The 21,009-nt window shown below is 36.4% G+C and overlaps 2 protein-coding genes, 1 long non-coding RNA gene and 2 pseudogenes across 5 annotated transcripts; 4 read left to right on the plus strand and 1 right to left on the minus strand.

The window, feature by feature from the left end:
- Positions 1-1,970: 1,970 nt before the first annotated feature.
- Positions 1,971-4,041, plus strand: LOC145067034 (TMV resistance protein N pseudogene; annotated as a pseudogene).
- Positions 4,042-4,155: 114 nt separating this feature from the next.
- On the plus strand, positions 4,156-6,399 carry LOC145067035 (TMV resistance protein N-like). The gene is made up of 3 exons (XM_079014259.1): positions 4,156-4,311; positions 4,866-5,726; positions 5,815-6,399. Exons 1-3 carry the CDS (start codon positions 4,156-4,158, stop codon positions 6,397-6,399), a joined length of 1,602 nt encoding a protein of 533 aa, XP_078870385.1.
- A 3,116-nt stretch (positions 6,400-9,515) lies between these two features.
- Positions 9,516-11,380, plus strand: LOC145071310 (uncharacterized). Of its 3 annotated transcripts, none has more exons than XR_013690383.1 (4): positions 9,516-9,737; positions 9,884-10,413; positions 10,515-10,882; positions 11,091-11,380. It is a non-coding gene; the product is annotated as an uncharacterized LOC145071310 (long non-coding RNA). The 3 variants fall into 3 exon arrangements; XR_013690384.1 differs by having other exon boundaries at positions 9,517-9,737; positions 9,969-10,413; XR_013690385.1 differs by having other exon boundaries at positions 9,517-9,737; positions 9,984-10,413.
- A 2,248-nt stretch (positions 11,381-13,628) lies between these two features.
- LOC145067036 (disease resistance protein RUN1-like) lies at positions 13,629-15,440 on the plus strand. The gene is made up of 2 exons (XM_079014260.1): positions 13,629-13,846; positions 14,284-15,440. Exons 1-2 carry the CDS (start codon positions 13,629-13,631, stop codon positions 14,972-14,974), a joined length of 909 nt encoding a protein of 302 aa, XP_078870386.1. The 3' UTR covers positions 14,975-15,440.
- LOC145067037 (secreted RxLR effector protein 161 pseudogene) lies at positions 15,273-16,019 on the minus strand (annotated as a pseudogene).
- Positions 16,020-21,009: the final 4,990 nt, after the last annotated feature.

Raw genomic sequence — 21,009 nt, forward strand, 5'->3', positions numbered from 1 at the left:
AATATCCCTATTTTACGGGTTAGGATGTGATAGTGTTAAGAACTGTGATGACTAATAATGAAACTCTGAAACATGAGTAAATATATAGAGGATTATAGTTACTTTCTTATTGTTTTCACTCTTTCGTTAATGGAAATGAAGAAATGATAGAAAAGAGTCAACGGTACCTACCTACTCAAATCGATCCAAGTTAAAAGAATAAATTAAGGAATCCTATGGAGATGAAGTATAAGCTTGCAGAGTAAAGAGCTACAAAGGGTTTCTGCTAAAGTTTGATTTTTCACGGGATCTGAGGTACATTCTTCAAACTGATAAATCGATGAATTATAAGTTACCATGAAAGAAATGGAAGTTGTGAAGATTTAGAATTAGTGTAGTTAGATGATCAAATTAAATAATCTGTTAAGTTAATATGCTGTTGTGTATGTTATAAATGAATGGAATTTGGAGGATGATGACTAATGATGTGTGTATGCGTTGTGGATACAAAAAGAAAGTGAAACAGGTCCGTGTTGTAGTGATGTGTGTTTGTCGAAAGGTGTTAGGACGTTTACTGACTACCAATTGTGTTGTTTCAAATTGATTCTGGTTAGCGATGAAAATATTGATTTGGTGTAAACATAAGTAGAGGATCTATTGTTGGGACGTTTTGGCGAGTTTCAACTTAACCTTTTTAAATCGGATACAAGTTATAGGTGTTGGTGTAATGGGAAAGCAAAAGTTCATAAATTAAGCCTTGTGAAACCAATAGAGACTTATAATCAATACACTTATAATTAATGATGATTACAAGTCTGAATTTTAATAGATGGTAAAATTATAAAAATTGTAATATAGTGACCTAGTAAAGTTTCTTTAAAGGCTATATATGTCCTTTTGTATTACAAGAGATAAATGTTGACATCAAATTATAAATGTGAACATATATCTTGCGCTCCAAGGAGAATTGGATCTAGGCACCATTGATGCGAGTGTGAAGTTTTCTAGAGGATCAGAATGGTGAAGATGAAAGTGGTAGTGCTTAGGAAATCCAGAATTAAGTAACTTTGTTGTATATTGATGGTCTGCTAAACTAAAAAATTACATAAGACCATTTCGATTGAATTTCATGGAGTGTATTAGTGTACCCTTAGTTAGCATGAACTTGAGAGGCTGTTTGTAAACAATATTGTAATTATGTTTTAAGATTCTATGGTAATCTTAAGTGTGAAAACAATTTTGTAATTGATATATAATTTCTTTTCTAACTATTTGAAATACATATAGCATATATTTTATACGAAATGAAATATGCTTATATGTAATTTATTTAAGAATACCTTTATTTGATTAAATAAAATAACGCGTTTAATTAATCAAGTTAATATATTTAGTTTTGTATCTAATCCATAACAAAAAATTATGTTCGAATAATTCATTCCATTATTTTGAGCCAACCTAACATGACTATAAAATGTAATGATCTATTCTATTACCTTGTTCATTCCATTCCATCATAGCAAATGAACCGTATGGAATTATAATTACTTTTTCATTATTTTCCCATGGAAATTAATGTATGAGCTTGCAAAGTACAGAGTTCGGGAAGGGAGTTTGCTAAAATTTGGTTTTGCTCAGAAATCTCCTCCACTTCTTTTAAGAAGAATCTCAAAGTAGAATATAGAGTAAAACATTAGTTTTTACAATGTGATTGTGGAAAAACTAACTCACATTACCTAAATTGTTTCATGCCTATCTTTAGAACTGTAACTTCTATTATACATTCAAAGGAGTTTTTACGACCAGAAATGAAAAATAAAATGTAAGGACTGGTTATGAGATTTTCTACATGGTAACCTGTTCAATTTTGAGTTCTTACAGGTTTTCCAACATGATAACAGGTTATATTGGAAACTCACATCTCTGTATAAAGTTCTTTTCATTGAGGTGCTCAAACCACATATCTTCTATCTCAATAAGTCAACACATTGATGGTATCACCATCATCTTCTCCTTCCGCTCCCGCCTTTTCTTATGTGTTCTGGAAGTACGATGTTTTTCTTAGCTTCAGAGGAGAAGATACTCGAAATACTTTTGTGGGCCATCTCTACTCGGCTCTTGAACAAGAAGGTATCTTTGCTTACAAGGACGACGAAACACTCCCCCGAGGCGAATCGATCCACCCATCCCTTATGAAGGCTATTGAAGAATCACAGATAGCCATCATTGTATTTTCAAAAAACTATTGTGATTCGTCGTGGTGTCTGGATGAACTTTCATATATTATGAAATGCAGGGATACGAGAGGCCAGATCGTTATGCCTATATTTTATGACGTGGATCCTGCTCAAGTACGAAAACCAAAACGGAAATACGGAGAAGTGTTTGCTAAACACGAGTTGGACAACAAAACCAAGGTTGAATCTTGGAGAAAAGCACTCGTGGATGCAAGTAACCTTTCTGGATGGGAACCCAAACACATTGCCAATGGGTAATTTGTCTTCGTTTTAATATTTCTTGGTGAAGTTGATGACTTTATAAACAGAGAGGATTTGACTACATCACTTGTTTTGAGCCAAATATGTTTTATGTTCAAGATTATAAGATGCTCAAAGTAAATGTGTTTTCGTATGCTAGAGGCCAAGTTAGAAGGCATCCCAAGTCCTAGGATTATGGATAAGCTCAAATTAAGCTGTGATGTAATCTATTATGTTCTTATTTCTAAATTCGTACATGACACCTCTCTTCAAGTTACGACAACAAACCCATGTAGCTTTACTTTTTGCAATTTGAAACTATTCCTTCTTCCCAAGAAAGTTGCTACAAACTACTTGTGTTATTGATTTTAGAAATTCTGTTTGGATGTGAAAAGTAAAAGGTAATTAGGACTTGGTCTCTTTATTTCATAGAGTAATCTTTTTTCTATGTGAGCAGGTGTTAATTATCCTTTTATGTCCAATGTGTAGGCATGAAGCAAAAGGCATCAAACAAATTGTAGTCGAAATTTCATGGAAGTTGCAGCCAGCAACTTCAAGTGCAAATGAGAATTTGATCGGAATTGATGCTCGCTTGCAAGGTTTGAAATTGGAGTTACAAATTGGGTCAGGTGGTGTGATCATGATTGGAATATGGGGGGTTGGGGGTGGTGGTAAAACTACTCTTGCATCTTCTATCTACAATGAAATTTCTACCAAGTTTGACAGCTGCTGCTTTGTTGAAAATATTCGAGAGGAATCAGGCAGGTATGGTTTGGGAAAATTGAAAGAAAAAATTCTTTCAGAAATGGAAGTAAACTGAGCTGGAGGAGGAAGATGCTTGATAAATAATAGGTTTCGCCACAGAAAGGTCTTGATTGTTTTAGATGATGTCGATAACCTCGACCAGTTAAAAGCACTAGCTGGATCACATGATTGGTTTGGTGAAGGAAGCCGAATAATAATAACAACCCGTGATAAACATTTATTAACCGCACACAAAGTAAATGCAGTATACAATATTAGATTGTTAAACAGTGATGAAGCTATTAAGCTCTTTTACAAGCATGCACCCCGGGATAAGAGGCCTGTGGAAGATTATGACCATCTTTCAAAAGAGGTGATCACTTATGCTGGTGGGCTTCCATTGGCACTTACAGTTCTTGGTTCTTTTCTTTGTGACAAAGACATTCATGAGTGGAGGAGTGCATTAGCTAGACTAAAAGAGATCCCGGATACTGATATTGTAGAAAAGCTAAAAATCAGCTTTGATGGACTTAAACCAATTGAGAAAGAATTGTTCCTAGATATTGCATGCTTTTTTAGGAGGGAACGGAAAGATAAGGCAATGAAGATCCTTGGTGAATGTGGTTTCCATCCGGTTATAGGAGTAAAGGTGTTGATACAAAAGGCTCTCATAACTATTTCAGAATATGGTGAGTTTGATATGCATGATCTTGTGCAAGAAATGGGACATCACATTGTTAGAGGGGAACACCCTAACAATCCTGAAAAACATAGTAGAATTTGGAAGGAGGAAGATATTATGACTATATGTGCTATAGATGCAATGACTGGTAATGGTTGAGCTAGCTTTTCATGATATAAGTGTATAAAGAAGCACTCTTACTGCAACTCTCACACCATTTTTCCTCTATCATAGGAACTTGAGATGATTGAAGCAATAAAAGTTAGATACAATATGGCTTATTCTTATCTGCCAATTGCTGCAAACATGAAGAACCTTAGGTGGATTGAATATGCCGGTGAATTTATGCCTAGTAATTTTCCACAAAGGAAGCTTTGTCGTCTAATTTTGTTTAACAGCTTGCAAAAACAACTTTGGGAGGGTTATAAGGTAATTCTTATTGTCTTTCTGCTAATTAAGACATGAAAACAAAGTGGACGATGAATGTTCGACCTAACCAGTTGTTAATATCATCAAGCAGCTTCAACTATATTTTTTATAACTAGTAGCTAGTATTGAAAGCACAAACCCTTTATTCTCTTAATCACGATAAACTTGGTAATACATAACTTGTTTGATATGATGTAGACACCTTAGTCATTGTAATCCATGGTATTCATGTAAAGCTCAATATAAATACCCTTTTAAAGATAAACAATGTATTATTATCTACGATAAGATTTTAACATAAATGTATTTTTTGTTGATTGATAACCATTATAAAACATTTATAACAATTTGGGTTCAAAACTATTTCATTATTTTGTTTATATTAAGTATTTTTTATATTGTTATCAAACAAACACTTCAAATATATATATATATATATATATATATATATATATATATATATATATATATATATATATATATATATATATATATATATATATATGCCTGTATGTGTGCCGAAATTTTGAGTTGCTTGCACTTGTATACAACAGTTGCTGCCATATTTGAAGACAATTGAACTCTGCCATTTGCATAACCTAATCATGACACCAGATTTTGATGGACTTCCAAATCTTGAAAGATTCATTCTTAATGGATGTTGGCATTTAAAAGAGATTCATCCATCGATTGGACACTTGGAAAAGCTTATTCTCATATGTATTAAATTTTGTGATCGTCTTAAGATGTTTCCACCTGTTACTCGACTAAAGAAACTCAAGACCATTAAGTTCTTGGCATGCCCTGAACTTTTTAATTTCTCAGGGATCCAAGAAGAGAACAAGGAGAGTTTACCACATGTTCATTTGGATGATAATAGTGGGAGTGAAGTTGCATCCTCTATAGGATCTTGTCCAGACTTTTTTGTTAATTGTTGGAGGTGTGGTTGCAGCAATCTTCCTGGTGTTGAATGTTGTTTAATGGAGCCTTCTTCCCCTCACAACAATGTGAAGCATTTTTTGCGTGACATCAATATGAACCACATAGGGTTACGTTTCTTTCTCAAGAACTTGAGAAAGTTGGATCTTAGCTTCTGCAGTTTGGGAGATAAAGAAATCGGCTCTGCTGTTTGGGAGTTACCCAACTTGCGGAAACTCTATCTATCAGGAAATCACTTTTCACAATTAAATTTTAGTTTCCTGCAAGTTCCTCAGCTCAAACTGCTCGACGTGTCATGCTGCCAAGGCCTTGTAAAATTGTCAGATCTGCCATCAAGTATAGCTGTTGTTTTAGCAATTGGTTGTTTCTCACTTGAAAGCTTGGGAGATATTTCAAACTGTAAATGGTTGTGGAATGTCTCAATTCTGGGAAACAACAAACTTGTTGGTTGCATATTACTTGACTCCATGCTCCAGGTTTGGTTCTACTTACCTTTTAAATTTTACTCATTATCATATAAAACCCAAACCTAAGAATTATAAGTAAATATGTTTTCCATGGCAGGGAAATGCTATTGAAGTTTACTTTATCAATATCATTCTTAAACCTCAGGTTCCAAATAGGTTTGTGGGTAGGTTGTTTAGGGGAACATTTACACTGCATCTTCCTGATGATTGGTACAATGAATATTGTGGGTTCTTAGTATGTGTAGTTACCCAAATCTACCGTCCGTGTATTAATATAGTCGTGAAGCAGGAGGTATATGAAGAAAATTCTCTATTTGAGCTTTTGTGGGAGTCTAATGAAGCAGTAGAGCCTATATATGATGGAACAAGGACATTCATAGGATACGTTTCGTTTGGTTCATTGAGGCACACTGCATTTCCAAATTCATCATACAATATGATTTCATTTTCCCTAGAAGTCATGGATTGGAATTTATTGAAGAATGAGAGTTATGTTGGAGCTGAGCTGGTTCCTAGGAAAAGTAAAGGTGATCAGCTGCAAACAACAAAAGTTGCAACAGATTCCTCGGAATTTTGGGACGAGGAGAAAGTTTATGCTAGAAAGACATTTACGATCCAAGTCCAACATGATTCAAAATCTTCTATTAATATTATATGGCGACCTATGGAGAACAGGTTCTGACTACGTCTTAGTGGCTGGTTTGTAGGTTTATGGTTTTCTTTTTATTCTTTTATTTAACCATGATGAGTTCTTTAACTGTACTACTTTAATTTTTTGGGTTCCTCTATTTCTACGACACCATGTTTTGCTACTTTAGTTTTGTCTTGAGGCTTCTTCTTGTTAATAGTTGTTTTTACCATCATATACGAAGATTTACAATATCGTTTAGAAAATATGCATATCCTAGTATACAAAAACCTTTAAGAAGCCCGGGGAGACCATGGCCTCCCCGCTTTTCTCCGGATATGTGTTTTATTTCTATGTTGGAAGCCCTGTTGTACTACCATCGCCACCTCTAACATTCACCACTCTTCCCTTGTGATGCCAGATGTTTGTGCTTATCTTCTACGTGTTGAACCCTAATTTGTCAAATTATGCTTATGTTCTACCCTTCGAACACTAACAATTTCATCATTTGGTTTTTGTTTTCAATTTGGTCATGTGATACCCCCCCCCCCCCTCTCTCCTCTCTATTCAAGGAACCGGTGACCGGATATTTGGTCATTGATATTCTCTCTCTACACAGGTGATATTGTTTGATTTTTTATTTTCAATTTTGTATAGCAAGTTTTTGTTTTCAATTTGGTCATATTGTTGGTTTTTGTTTGAGATTTGAGCATGATATTCCATCTTTGCAAATGAAAACTTCTCCTTTTCCTCAAAAGAAACTCTAATAACTGAGGTATTATATATGCCAACGTACCGAAGTATGAAGGTGCATAGTTTCTTATTTGATACTTCTTTAAATGATCCAAAATTCATTTAAACACATCTAAGTTCATCCATGGATAATTCTTTTCTCAGATTTAATTGCAGCTTGATGTTTGCCTACATCTTCATTTACCTTGCCTATTTCTTAGGCCAGTAGGTTAAAGAAGATGTGGATGGCCTTGTAAGTTGGGGTTGTGTTTTAGACTTCATTATATGAACTTAGATGTGTTTAATTTCTTGAATTTTTCCATAATTTCTTGAACTTACATATGAACTTATATGAACCAAGATAGTTGTTCCTTTGACTCGATTGACAAAGAGGATGGTTATTTTTCATTGGGGGACTGAGTAGCAGACGACTTTTGAGACCTTCAGGCAATGGTTGTGTGAGAAACCGAGAGGGTGTTGAGAATTTTGTGGTTTATTGTGATGCGTCGATCACGGGTTTGGGAACAATGTTGATGCAGAGGGGTCGTGTGATCGCTTACACTTCGAGGCAGCTGAAGCCTCATGAGGCGAATTATCCGACTCATGACTTGGATGGGGGTTGTGGTTTTCGCCCTTAATATTTGGCGGCATTACCTTTATGGGGTTCATTATTCTATTTACATAGATCACAAGAGCCTGAGGTATCTGATGCCGAATCTGAATATAAGGCAACATTGGTGGTTGGACGTGGTAAATGATTATGATTGTGAAATCTTTTATCACCCGAGAAAGGCCAATGTGGTGGTCGATGCTCTCAACCGCAAGACGGTCGTGGATCCGATCAGGGATATTGTAGCACCTGATTCCCGATACGCATTTAATTTAAACACTTCTGTATTTTCTCTGGGACTCGACGAGTTGGTGGCCCAACTCGTCGAGTAGGGTCGTGATCCGCAGGCATTTTAAGTGACCTCCTCGACGAGTCGGGAGACTGACTCGGCGAGTAGGTTTTGTATGAGGGAAACCCTAAATCTGAGGGTTTGCACCCTATTTAAACGACTTAACTCAGCCTCCCTCGTCCCTATCTCTCTCAAGAAGTTGTATATCGAAACCCTAGCAGTTTTGTGTGATCTAAGGCCATTTTGGTGCTTTTGGGTGGTTTGTGAAGCTTGAAAGGAAGGAAGAAGCTTGGGAATTCGAGTTGGGGCTTGTAGATCCAGAGATCTTATTCCATCTTCAGCTCAATCAAGGTAAATGCCCCATGTTTTGGTCTTCCATTTGGTTGTTCATCTTTAGGGCTTAGATTTCGGGTGCATTTAGGGCTTCCTAAGCCATTTTCGGATTTGTAAAGTGATTCATGGGGTTCTACTTTCAGATCTCAGTTATTGGAGGGGTCTCATGACATAAAGGTGCCAACTTTATGGCCATGAGATCCCCATGCACATTGTAGAGCACCTTTTATGGATTTATGGATTTTTGAGCCAAAAACCCCATGCAGCATCACTGGAGAAAAAGGACTATGCTACCTCATAAGGCACGACGTAAGGATGTCAAAAAGTCCCGTGGGACCCCGATCCCGCGGGGGCTCCGTCTTGTATGGGGGCATTTGTTGAAAAAAATCGGGGAAGGGGGCGGGGGCGGGGGCAAGGTTAACCCCCGTTTTAATTTCGGGGGCGGGGGCGGGGGCGGGGGTTGGTAGTCCCGTCCCGAAACCCCCGTGGGGGCCCCATTAATAAATTATATAAATTGACATATATTAATTATATAAGTATAATAAACAATAAAATGATTTTTATGTACAAAAAACATGTTTTTAAGTTGTTTGTAACATGTAAAATTATGTTATAAATATTTATTTGTTAACCAAAAAATAGTTTCTTTTAGCCCAAACAAGAACTTATTTTAGCCCAAATAAATTAGCCCAAAATCAATCAGGGACGGGGGAACGGGGGCGGGGGCAGGGGTGGAAAGGATGGAGATTTTGGGGGCGGGGGCGGGGGCGGCAGATGCAATCCCCGTCCCGTTTGTCCCCGTTGACATCCCTCGCACGACGCAACAATGTAGAGGCTAGAAGCAACATTATTAGAGGTAGGATCCACCTCACACTACAAATAAAATTACATTTAGTGGCACAAAGTTTTAGTGACATTTTGTTTTTGTGCCACTATAGCCTACTTTTAGCAGCACTTTTTTTATACCACTATAACCTTTAATATATAGTGGCACTTTTTATTTTATGACACTAATTTCCAAATCTATTAGTGGCATAATAAATTAAAATATCATCAAAACTCTATATTTTACAAAAGTAATTCATCAAATACTTACAAAACCCCACAATTTAAACTTAATAGAAAAAAACTTGAAAATTTTTCATTACTGCCTCCTCTTCTACTGTGCGGGAAAACGAAAATTACATAATAAAAAGCGTTTTCGTTATCACTTTAGGGTCTCGACGATTATTAGTGGGAAGAGTTTTCTTCGTGTTTCCCTGCAATGCTCCGCTCCATCGTGCTCTTTCACTGATCTGTTCATACCTAGATCGTTCGTCCTGATCTGCTGCTCTATGCTCTACCCTAGTCCTCCTCCTACATTCAGAGCTCCTTCGTACCGCTTCGCCCCCTTTCTGCCCTAGATCATCTGCTCAAATCAGTGTTAGTGTAAGTTTCTTTCTTCTCTTTCATTTTCCTTGTAATTTTTCTTATGTACTGTTACAATCATCAAACAAAAGTTAAAAGTTCAACTTGATTTTATCTTAATAACTTCATATGAAGAAATTTGTGTTTTTTGGGGTTTTTGATTGTAGTAACCTTGGAAACATAGGCTTGTCTGTTCAAGCTATTAAAGAGTGTTTTGGGTTTTGCGATTTCATCTTCTTGCGTTGATAATAGGGCTACGATTAACAGGGGCGAAGAAGAAGAGACGTATATGTTTTCTATGTCTAAGAGGCATATATGTTTTCAATGTCTGGTGGTGCTGTGCATCGAGGGTGAAAAGTGAGGTAGAAAAGCTTCGAGGTAAAGAAGGGAAAAAGGTGGAAAGTGCTTCAGGGGATACTAATTTCCAAGCTCTTAAGACATATAGTCGTGATTTTGTGGAGCAAGCCTGGAAGCTTGACCCTGTAATTGGGTGAGATGAAGAAATTAGGAGAGTGATTAGGATTTTATCAAGAAGGACAAAGAACAATCCTATTCTTATTGGTGAACCTGGTGTGGGCAAAACTGTTGTTGTTGATGGATTAGCTCAAAGGATTCTAAGAAGAGATGTCCCAAGTAATCTTGCTGATGTGAGAGTTATCGCATTGGATATGGGAGCTTTCAAGCCGATACATAACTGGTATGAACTGATTCAATGATTCACTTTCTTTTTGTTGATTTGAACTTGTTCTTCTTAGTTCATATATATGGTTCTAATAATGCTTGTTAATTTGTATGCAGCACGTTTCTTGCGTGATAAGGCTATTGACCTTGTGGATGAGGCATGTGCAAATTTTAGGGTACAACTTGATAGTTAACCTGAAGAAATAGACAATCTTGAAAGGAAAAGGATGCAATTAGAAGTCGAGCTTCATGCTTTGCATGCAATTTGAGAGATAAGCTTCAATTATCATGATCATGATATTAATTATCATTTGTGATTTAATTTGCTTTTTATGATATCTATCAGTGCAGGTAATTGGAGCAACATGGTATGTATTGGATATTGAGAGCCAATGTTCATGTTGGAAGGAAGAATGTGCAAAAGAGAAGAAACTTGACTAATCCATGATGAGCTGGGACGTGACATTTGGTTATAACAAACTCAGGTTTTGGCTAATTGTATTTCGAAAATTAGTCCTATTAATTTTACATTTGGGATGTATGGTTGTTTTTTTTATAAAGGAGTCACATATGCATCATTATTTGAAAAATACTTCTTCTATTTTTGGTTTGACTTAAAAATACCTTTACTTTTGGTGTGGTGTATGCCTTGGATGCTTAGTTATATTTTATTTGCTTATTGGCAATATGCAGGTACAAAGTTTTCCTTCTTTTTATACTTCCAAAGCTGGTTTTAGGGTTTGATATGATTTTGAGTATTTGAGTCATGAAGATTTACCACCAATCTACTACTGCAAGACTAAAAGAATGGATGGTCAAAAGAAGGGACACCGAAAAATGGATGACTACACTTGGTTGTATAGAACTAGTTTTGGAATAGAGTACAAGGGTGTATTGTAATACAATGTATTGGAATATAGTATAGCTAACTAATGTTAAACAAGTTTTATTTTAAGTAATAATATTATGTTTCCATTTATTAATCTTAATTGTTTTATTAGTAATAGTATATATTTCATTTAAAATTAAAATAAAATCAGGCCAAATTTATTAATATGATTTTTTATGTGAATAAGAGTCATTAAAAATATGAAAATAACATTTATTTTATCAGTTAAATAGTGGCATAAAAATAGTGCCATTAAAACCTACAAGTGTTTTAGTGGCATAATCGAAAAGTGTCACTGAAACCCAATAAGGCTGTAGCGACACAACTAGAAAGTGCCACTAAAGGCCTTTAGTGACACTTTTTTTTTGTGCCGCTGATTGCCTAGAGGGTCTTTAGTGGCACTTTTTCGGCTTTTAGTGGCACTTTTTCTATGCCATTAAATGTCATTTTATTTGTAGTGTCACTCTATCCTTTCATAAAGAAAATGGCACATTTTAGGGTTTCACAAACACAAACAATTGGTTTTCCATCTGGGTTTGATTTTGGGTTGGGGATTAATTTAGGGCTAACATTTTGGTTTCAATTAGGTTCTATGGTTTTGATTTTGGGTTTAGATATTGGTGTTAACTATTGGCTTTTGGCTTTTACATGATCAGCTGATCGCCACTTCTCCTTTATTTGGGTTCCACACGCAAACCCATGTTTATACATCTCCATCAAAATCTTGATAATAGGTAAAGACCGAGTGATCTTGAGGTACAATCTACTAATGCACAAGGTACAAGTCTGTTGAAATCTTCTACCCACACTCAGAAGCTGAGAGGGCTGAGGTGAAGATTTTTTTTGTATAAATGGATTGTCCACACAAGCATTTTCGACACAAATTAAGATGTAACTGATAAGAGGTCAAATAGCATGTTTTGGTCCGCTAAAAAATCATTGAGTATGAGGATGACATCATCAATGTGTAAACAACTCCCTTTATATTGAAAATGTGAAGTGATATGATATTTCTTCATCTTTGTTTTGATTGGAAATATCTTGGAAACTCTCTCTCTCTCTCACTATATATATATATATATATATATATATATATATATATATATATATATATATATATATAGGTTCAGGTTCATTTGAGATCATGCTAATTTTGTGAGACCGTGAGACCAAATCTAAAAATAATTTTAAAATGCAAAATAAAATGAAAAATCCAAAAATTCTTTTTTTAATTATTATTTTCGGAACTTTAATTACCTAAAAAGAAATAAAAAGGAAATAAAATTACCGTTTTTTTTTTAAAATACGTGAAATATTTTAATAGAATATTACACTGTAAATATTGTAATGTGATTTTTAAAATATTAGAATATTCTACTAGATTTGTCAGATATGTAGAATATTCTAATATTCTAGTAGAATATGTAAAAAAAATATTTTTTATTATTTTTTGGAAAATATAAATTCCGAAAATAATATTTGAATTTTTTTTCAAAAATTTTCAATTATTTTTGTATTTTAAAAATATTTTTTATCTACTAAATGAGTGGCTAGGATTACGTCTCACGGTCTCACAAAATTAGGTCGTCTCACATGAATCTAACCCTATATATATATATCTATATATATATATATATATATATATATATATATATATATATATATATATATATATATATAATTCGTTCAATGGAGGTGCTCAAACCACATATATTGTTTCTTAACAAATCATCAATGTGAAAACAACTTTATATTGAAAATATCCCGTGGTAAGAAATTTCTTGTGGTTTTCATCAGTTGGAAATTTCTTGAAAACTAATTCTCATGTGTGTATATAGATCAATTCATTGAGGTGCTCAAAGTACACATATTCTATCTCTTTCTTTCTCTCTGTGTAGTTCATTTCATTGAAGTCCTCAAACCACATACATTCTGTCTCAGCAATCAACACACATCTATGGCATCATCTTCTTCTCCTTCTGCTCCGGCCTTTTCTTACCATGTTTTTATCAGCTTTAGAGGAGAAGATACTCGCAATAATTTTGTGGGTCATCTGTACCGGCTCTTGAACAAAAAGGAATCCATACTTACAAGGACGATGAAAAGCTTCCTCGGGGTGCATCAATCGGTCCAGCCCTTATTAAGGCTATCGAAGCATCACAGGTTGCACTAATAGTGTTCTCTGAAAACTATGCAGATTCTTCATGGTGCTTAGATGAACTTGTACATATCATGGAATGCAAGGATAAGAGACACAAAATCGTTGTTCCCATATTTTATGGCGTGAAGCCCTCTGAATCAAGAAAACAAAAAAAGGAAATACGGAGAAGCATTTGCCAAACATGAGTTGGAGAACAAGAAAAAAACTTAAATCTTGGGGACAATCATTTTTGGAAAACTCTTTGGGATGGCTCTTTGCACCACTAGAACAGAATCGGAAATACACGGAAGAAACTGTCAACCATGAGTTGGAGAACCAGACCAAGGTTGAATCATGGAAAAAAGCTGTTGTGGATGCAAGTAACATTGCTGGATGGGAATTCAATGACAATGCCAACACGTAAGTTGATTCTTTGTTTTTGCATATTTTACGATTCGCACATGTGTGCTCTCAAAGGCATTTATACTTGTACCTTATAGGTTTCTTATTTACAAATGTTTCGATTATTCTTTACGATGTTGATAAACAGAGGATTTGAGTGGATTGCATAATATTTATGGTAAGTTAAAAGCTATCCGATATCCATGTGATGGCAACGAGAGTTATGTAGGATTACGAGATCAGTTAATGGGATCTGGTTGTAATTAGGGTCATGGACAAGCTCAAAATAAGTTAATGGCGGACTTCATTGAGTTCTAATTCTAATTCTAATTCTAATTCTGTACTTAATGTCTCACCTTAACTTACACTATAGTGACAATATCATTTTGCTTTACTTTTTTCTATTTGAAAATATTTGAGCATTTGTTAATTATCTTTGTATATTCAATGTGTAGAAATGAATCAAAGTTTATCAAAAGAATCGTCGAGAATATTTCGCTGATGCTGCATCCAATAACTCCAAAAGTGAATAACAACCTAGTTGGAATAGTGGCTCGCATGCAAGATTTTAAATCAAAGCTACAGATTAGATCATGTGGTGTTCTCATGATTGGAATATGGGGCGGGGGTGGTGGTAAGACTACTCTTGCATCTTATGTTTATAGTGAATTTTCTAGAGATTTTGTTGGTTGCTGCTTTGTGGAAAATATTCGAGAGAAATCTAGTAAGAATGGTTTGGAACAATTGCAAGGAAAAATTCTCTCCGATGTTTTGAAACCAAATCAAGAGCAGGTAGGGGGAGTTGAGGAAGGAAAGCACATGATAAAGGATAGGTTATGCCATAGAAAGGTGTTGATTGTTCTTGATGATGTTGATCACCTTGAACAACTAGAAGCATTAGCCGGATCACATGATTGGTTCGGTGAAGGAAGTTTAGTAATAATCACAACAAGAGATGAACATCTATTAAATGTTCACAAAGTCGACTTGATACACAAAGTTAGTTTGTTAAATAAGGATGAGTCCATGGAGCTCTTTTGCAAGCATGCACCCTGGGGTGACAGACGTATTGAAGATTATGAGGTGCTTTCAAATTTCGTGGTTTCTTATGCTGGAGGGCTCCCATTAGCTGTTAACTTTAAGTGAAGTATTTGCAGAAAAATTAGACAACACAGCAACTTTACACAAAAGTTGTGTTACTTGATTATATGAAAAACTGACAAAGCTTGATGCCTAAGAAGGATTACACGGGAAAGGAAATGACAGAAACTGAAAAACTGCTCCACTAACATAAGAGCCTAAAGTTAAGGGACAACCCACTACCTAAAATGACAAAGTCAAAAATAACTTTTCTGGGAAAATAAATAAAGCAAACTAAACATATATTTAAAGATAGCTAGACACATGCACAACAAGTCATGCACGTGGTCTTAGGTGTTGGATTTTAATACTCTCTTTCAACACCAACATTCACCATTCCCATTGTCTCACAGAAGTTGGTCAATTTCTTGCTTGAGAGGCCCTTAGTGAATGAATCTGCAACTTGGTCTGAAGTTTTTATGTATTGAAGGTCTATGTCTCCATTTAAAACTTTCTCACGGATGAAGTGATAATGAACCTCCATGTGTTTGGTTCTTGCATGAAACGTTGGATTCTTAGCCAGCTGTATTGATGAAAGATTGTCACAATAAAGCTTAATCTTGTGACCTTCCCATTGATGTAGATCTTTTAGAAGTTGAACCAACCAAACACTCTCTTGGGCTGCCATTGCAGCAGCTCTATACTCTGCTTCGGTTGTGGATAGAGACACTGTGGGCTGCCGTTTACTGCACCATGAGATTGCACTGGACCCCAACATGAACACATATCCTGTTGTAGAGCGTCGTGTGTTTAAGTCACCTGCATAGTTAACATCGCAAAAACCAACCAGCTTGCACATTGACTCCCTCTTAAACACAATTCCTTGATCAAGTGTTGCTTTCACATACCTTAGAACTCGACGTATGGCAGCAAGATGAGATCTCCTAGGGTTTTGCATGAACCGACTCAAAATCCCTACAACAAAAGCTATGTCAGGCCGTGTCAAAGTGAGATAAATGAGGCTTCCCACAATCTTCCTATACATAGTCGTGTCTTCTAACTCTCTGCTGGTATCAACACAAAGTTTTGAGTTTGTGTCAATTGGTGTCATTGTTGGCTTACTATCAATCATTCCAAATCTACTCAAGAGACCCACAGAATACTTATGTTGGTGTAGAACGATGTCTCCATTCTCTTCATACTTCAGCTCTAGGCCCAGAAAATGTTTCAAATCGCCAAGGTCTTTCATGTGAAACCGAGTACATAGATTCTTTCTCACTTATCAACCACTTCATACAAATCACCCGTGATTATCAGATCATCTACATAAACCAATACGATTGCAACCTTACCTTCTTCAGCTCTTACAAACAAACTTGCATCAGCCGCTGTCATCATAAAACCATTGTGCTCTAAAAACTCAGCAATTTTACCAAACCACGCTCTTGGGGATTGTTTTAATCCATACAATGCTTTCTTGAGTTTACATACATAGTTTGGATGATCTTTGCTCTCAAACCCTGTTGGTTGCTCCATGTGAATGACATGATCCAGATCACCGTATAGGAACGCGTTGCACACATCCATCTGTCTAAGTTTCCACCCTTTGCTAGCAGCTAGGGCTAGGATGATATGTATAGTTGTAAGCTTTGCCACTGGGCTGAAAGTATCCTCATAATCAAGCCCATATTGCTGAGAGAATCCACGAGCCACTAGCTGGGCTTTATACCTCTCTACAGAGCCATCTGTCTTCCGTTTTATCTTGTATACCCATTTACATGATATGGGCTTTACTTCTTTTGGCTTAGGTACCAGCTCCCACGTTTGGTTTCGAACTAGGGCTTCCATCTCTTCCTCCATAGCAACCATCCATTCTCTTTTTATACAAGCCTGTTTAAAAGATTCAGGCTCACATATATGGTTTTCAATAACAGCAACATGTGCATATCTTGGATTAGGTTTTCTTAATCTTGATGATCGTCTAAGACTTGAAGACTCATCTCTCTCACCATCAGAGTTAGAGGAATTGAAGACCCCTGTCTGCCATGGATGTTGTTCTTGTCTTGGAACAATATCTTCTTCTATAATAGTACCTACATCATCAATGTTTAGATTGATGGTAGAGGACTCCAAACCTTCCTTGAGTACGTCGGAATCAGGAAGTATTTCATGATTTTTTGACCGCCATGAGGATGTCTCGTCAAAAACTATGTTTCTTGAGACGTAACACCTGCCACTGTTAGGATCACAGCACCTCCATCCTTTTCTCTCCGAATCATACCCAACAAATATGGAACAGATAGCTTTCTTCTCCATCTTATGACGTAAGTGACTGGGTATAAACACATAACATACACAACCAAATACTCGAAGATGGCTAACATTTGGTTTAATACCAAAGAGCTTCTCAAAGGGTGACACAAAACCCAAATTCTGTTGTGGGATTCGATTTATAACATAAGCTGCAGTGTTCATACCTTCTGCCCAGAAACGACCTGGGACATTTTTGTCATGGATCATGCTACCACATATTTCAGCTAGGTGCCTGTTTTTACGCTCTGAAACTCCGTTCTGTTGTGGCGTGTTTGGACAAGTTAATTGTCTTCCAATTTTGTGTTCCCTTAAGTAATCAGCAAATTCTTTTGCCAAGTACTCTCCACCATTGTCTGATCTGAGTCGTAATACATGATGTTTTCCATCTCTTTCTGCTTCAGCTTTAAACTCTTTAAACTTACTGAAGGTCTCTGATTTTTCTTTCATGAAGTATACCCATACAAACCTTGAGTAGTCATCAATAAAGGTCACCATATACTTCATTCCTCTCACTGATGGTTGTTTCACAGGTCTGAACACATCTGAGTGTATTAACTCCAAAGGTGCCTTTGCTTGATATGTGGACTTTTCGAAGGGCAATTGGTGAGCTTTTCCATATTGACAACCTGCACACACTAGGCCTTTACTCACTTCTAGTTCTGGAAGACCGCTAACAAGCTTCTTTTTCATCATAGTGTCGAGTTTGTCATAGGCTACATGACCCAAGCGCACATGCCAAAGATCCACATTTTGATTTTTCTTTGTTTTATCTACATATGCAGTTTCAGCAGACATCACATAGATAGACTCCGATCTTCTTCCTTTGGCAATTGGGTAAGATGGAGTTTCAAACTCCTTATACACTTTGACATCATTGGGACCAAAAAGCACATAATGACCGGCTGAGGTTAATTGAGAAACAGAGAGCAAGTTCTTTTTCATTCCAGGAACATGATATACACTTTGTAACATCATCTCCTTCTTGTTTTCTTCCGGGTGAAATTGGACATCACCAACATGGGCAATTTTAAGTTTTGAGTTATCAGCAATACCAACAACTCTACTTCCACCATATTCAACCGGATTTTGAATGATCTTTTTATCTCCCGTCATATGATTTGAGCAGCCGGAGTCAACTACCCATTCATCTAACTTGTTCTTCGATTTTTTAGTTGTAGCTGCAAGGGCCATGGCATGTTCATCTTGTGCAAAATGTGCTTCAGCATCCCATGCTTCTTCTTCTTGAGCAGTTGCTGCATTGCCTTCTTCCATACGTTGTTGTGGACAATTTCTTGCCATGTGTCCTTTTTTTACCACAATTATAACATTTAAAAGGAAATTTTTTGTTAGACCGAGAACTTTTCTGCTTCTCCACTGATTGTTCCCCCTTCTCATTGTCATGATTTCTCTTCTCGTTCTGTTTGTGCTTATCATAATTCTTTTTCTGTCCCTGGTTTGAGTTCTTGTACTTCCCTTTACTTCTCTCCACATAAAGGGCTTCATCTTCAGCCTTAACATAGATGTTTACCATCTGTTTTGCGAGAGCCTCCTATCCCGCCAAGAGGTTTTCAAACTCTCCCAAAGAAGGTTGGACAGACCAACCTTGTATTGCAGCCACAAAGCTTCTAAACTCGGGCTTTAGGCGATGGATAATAATTCGCTTCATACGAGTCTCAGAAATATAAGACTGTGGATCAAGTTCTGAAATCTCCTTGCAAGTTGACTTCACTTTATGGAAATACTGAGGAATAGACATCTCACGTTGAGACACAGAGAGCAACTCATTTTCTAGAAGTTGCAACTTTGTGTCATTCTTTTTCGAGAACAGTGATCAAAGAGTTTTCCAGGCTTCGGCTGGAGTCACAGCATCCCGGATGTGTTCAAGAATGTCTTCTTCAACTGTTGTTTTCATAATAAACATTGCCTTTCCCGCCTTGATCTTCCATTTTCACAGAACCCCATTGTTATCTTCAGCTTCTGGTTGCGCTTTCTCAGTACCATCTACAACCTCCCACAAATCCTGCCCCTGCATGTACGAAGTGATGCAAGTGGACCATGTGTTGTAATTTTGGTTGTTGAGTTTCTTGACACCACCTACTACTTGAAGATCAGCCATGGGTCTGGCTCTGATACCAAGTTTGTTAACTTTAAGTGAAGTATTTGCAGAAAAATTAGACAACACAACAACTTTACACAAAAGTTGTGTTACTTGATTATATGAAAAACTGACAAAGCTTGATGCCTAAGAAGGCTTACACGGGAAAGGAAATGACAGAAACTGAAAAACTGCTCCACTAACATAAGAGCCTAAAGTTAAGGGACAACCCACTACCTAAAATGACAAAGTCAAAAATAACTTTTCTGGGAAAATAAATAAAGCAAACTAAACATATATTTAAAGATAGCTAGACACATGCACAACAAGTCATGCACGTGGTCTTAGGTGTTGGTATTTATGTAAAACCCATCCTTCATCTAAATTTCCTTTTGTCTCAACATTGTTTTGTTGTTTGAAAACCATTATAAAATATTGATATAACTAATTTGGGTTTATAGATCTTTTATTATCTTGTTTTTCTTAAGTGCTTTATAGATATTTTAATAACAATCGAAAACTTTAGATGATTTCCATTTGCGAATGGAAGGAACTTGTTTTTTTTTCTATTTATTATCTCATATATAAATAGTGTATAATTGTGTTTGTCTTTCTGTGTGCTTGCCATTTTCCTCAAAATCTTGTCACCTTGATACATTTTTGACTTGTTTGCACTTGTACTCAACAGTTTCTGCCAAGTTTGAAGATACTTAAACTTTTCCAAATGTATAACTTAATTATGGCACCAGATTTTAATAGACTTCCAAATCTTGAAAGATTCATTCTTTATGAATGTAAGAGTTTACAAGAGATTGATCCATCGATTCAATACTTGAAAAAGCTTGTTTGCTTATCTATAGAAGGCTATCCCAGTCTTGAGATGTTTCCACCCATTTGGGGAATAGAGAAACTCGAGACCCTCTCATTCGCAAAGCACCGCAAATTTTTAGGTTTTCCAGAGATCCAACAACAGAAGATGGAGAATTCAACACATCTTGATTTGGATAATAGTGGGAATGAAGTTGCATCCAACATAGAATCATATTCAAACTATTTTGTTATTTGTTGGAGGTGTGGTTGCAACAATCTTCCTGGTGTAGAATGTTGTGTACAGGAGCCCGGTTTATGTAGCAACATAAGGTTAGGGTTTTCTCGCAACTTGCAAGAACTCTGCTTGTTAAGGAAGTTGGATCTGAGCATGTGCCATTTGGGAGATGAAGACATTGGCTCTGATGTTTTAGGTTGCGTTTAGTTACGGAAAAACAATTTTCATTTTCCGTTTTTTGTTTTCCCTTTTCGATTTTCGTTTTCCGTTTTCATTTTTCATCGAAAAATTTAGAAAACGCGTTTAGTTAAACTTATTCATTTTTCATTTTCAGTTTTAGAAAATTAGAAAACGTGTTTAGATGTGTATTTTTCTATCGGTTTTCATTTTTAGAAAACGGTAACGGTGGTAGGGTGTGGGTGGGGGCGGTGACGGTAGCGGGTTGGCAGCGGTGGTGGTGATGACAGGCAATGGTGGTGGCGGCGACAATTATGCCAGTCGTGGTGATGGCGGCGGCAACAGTGGTGGTGGTGCTAGTGATGGGTTAGTGGTGGTGGTGGTGGTGATTTAATGGTTGGTCGGTGATTGTGGTGGTGGTGTTGGGTGGTTGGGGTGCGAGTGTGTGTTTGTGTGTGTATGTATGTGTTT

This window comes from Lactuca serriola, chromosome 8 (genome assembly GCF_051521515.1).
Source record: "Lactuca serriola cultivar US96UC23 chromosome 8, Lser_US96UC23_V15, whole genome shotgun sequence".
In the NCBI taxonomy this organism is placed as follows: domain Eukaryota; kingdom Viridiplantae; phylum Streptophyta; class Magnoliopsida; order Asterales; family Asteraceae; genus Lactuca; species Lactuca serriola.